Consider the following 1,611-nt stretch of genomic DNA (forward strand, 5'->3'; position numbering starts at 1 on the left):
TTTTGGAGACCAAAACATAGAGATAAATATAATATACAATATAATTTGTACAATATACAAACAAATTGCTGAACTTACATTCATCAGGTCAGCTGACACAAAACTCCTAATGAATGCATGAACTGAAAGTAAATTACATGTTTCATTTTCTGATACAGCGTACAGATGCGCTTACTAAATCACACGTAGTTACAGGAGAAATGTATGTATTGTAAGTTTTGATTTCATGATAGCAAGGAGCATGGTAGAAGAGCATTCATGTAAGCATTTTTTTTTTTTAAAGATACAAATTCACATATGTTGGTTCACTATTTTAAATCAAGGTCTCAGTATTCATTTCAAATGTTAGGATACATTTAAAATTTTTGATTTGATATATATATATATACTGCAGTAAGAATAGAATTGTTGTTGTTGGTTTAATTAAGAACACATTGGTGACTGATAAATGTTTGATAAAAAAAACAACATTATTTAGTTTTTCATTCATGCTTGAATGAATACCTTAGTGGAATGGCATTTGGTTATCTGCATTTGATTAAAATGTTGGCACACAATCCACCTTTATGTAAAAAGTTATTACATAATTAGTGTTTGACAAGGGGGAGGATATGTGAGAGTGTTTCAAAGTGCCAGACCAAATCCCAAGGAAGTCATAAATCCATGTTACATTTTTATACTTTGGGTGTATCCTTCAAATTTAAATAATAATTTGTACAACCAACAGCTGCCTAGCCTATTCTGAATGGCAGAATAAGCCATGACGCATAGGAATGATGTATCACAGTCCTGTAATTGTGTCACAGGAATAAATGTCTGTGACGTTGGTTTGTAAGTTTTGTTTCTATTTTTCTATGTAGCTTCATGTGTATCACACCAACTCCAGACTGGGAAGTGGGCGGGCATTTTCTTGGCTTCACTTCAGTGGTGATTTGCACGACCTACCTGCCAGAACAGATGTTTGGTCTGAGCGAGCCCACTGGCTGTTTTTCTTGTGGAAAAGTTAAATTTAATTAAAAAGAGAGTTTAAAACCAACTACAATCTGAGAGATGTCTGGAAATACGACTTGCGAGGACATCAATGTGAATTTTACGCACAACTTTCTGCCGCCTGTGTACATCACTGTGTTCGTCGTCGGGACGCTGTCCAACATCTGGGGGCTAAGAAGCGTGTGCACCAGCTGGAACAACATTGGAAACATCAACATCTTCATGCTCAACCTCGGGGTGGCGGACCTGCTGTATCTGTCCACTCTGCCGTTCCTTGTGGACTATTACGCGCACGACAGCAAATGGAAGTTCGGCCAGCCTTTCTGCAAGGTGACCCGCTTCTGCTTCAACCTCAACCTTTACGGCAGTATCGGCTTTCTCACCTGCATAAGCATCTACAGGTATTTGGGCATCGTGCACCCCATGAGAGTGATGGGGAAAATCACCAGCCAGCACTCGCTGGCTATAAGCGCCCTGGTCTGGCTTTTCGTCATTGTTCAGATCCTCCCTGATATGTTCTACGACAAAAATGATCTAATCGCACCACACTCGTGTTTCGACACCACCTCGAACGAGCTGACCAAGGCCTACCTGCCCTACAGCCTAGCTTGGACCGTCACA

General features: G+C 39.8%; 1 protein-coding gene across 1 annotated transcript; it reads left to right on the forward strand.

Annotated features, from left to right (window-relative positions):
• Positions 1-1,031: 1,031 nt before the first annotated feature.
• Positions 1,032-1,605, forward strand: LOC119919314 (P2Y purinoceptor 1-like; the record flags this gene model as incomplete). The annotated part of the gene is made up of 1 exon (XM_038739729.1): positions 1,032-1,605. A coding segment is annotated over exon 1 (555 nt), but the record flags the coding sequence as incomplete, so codon positions are not given.
• Positions 1,606-1,611: the final 6 nt, after the last annotated feature.

This window comes from Micropterus salmoides, unplaced genomic scaffold (assembly GCF_014851395.1).
Source record: "Micropterus salmoides isolate LMB-PRFRI ecotype aquatic unplaced genomic scaffold, ASM1485139v1 Ms_hic_scaffold_2661, whole genome shotgun sequence".
Taxonomy (NCBI): domain Eukaryota; kingdom Metazoa; phylum Chordata; class Actinopteri; order Centrarchiformes; family Centrarchidae; genus Micropterus; species Micropterus salmoides.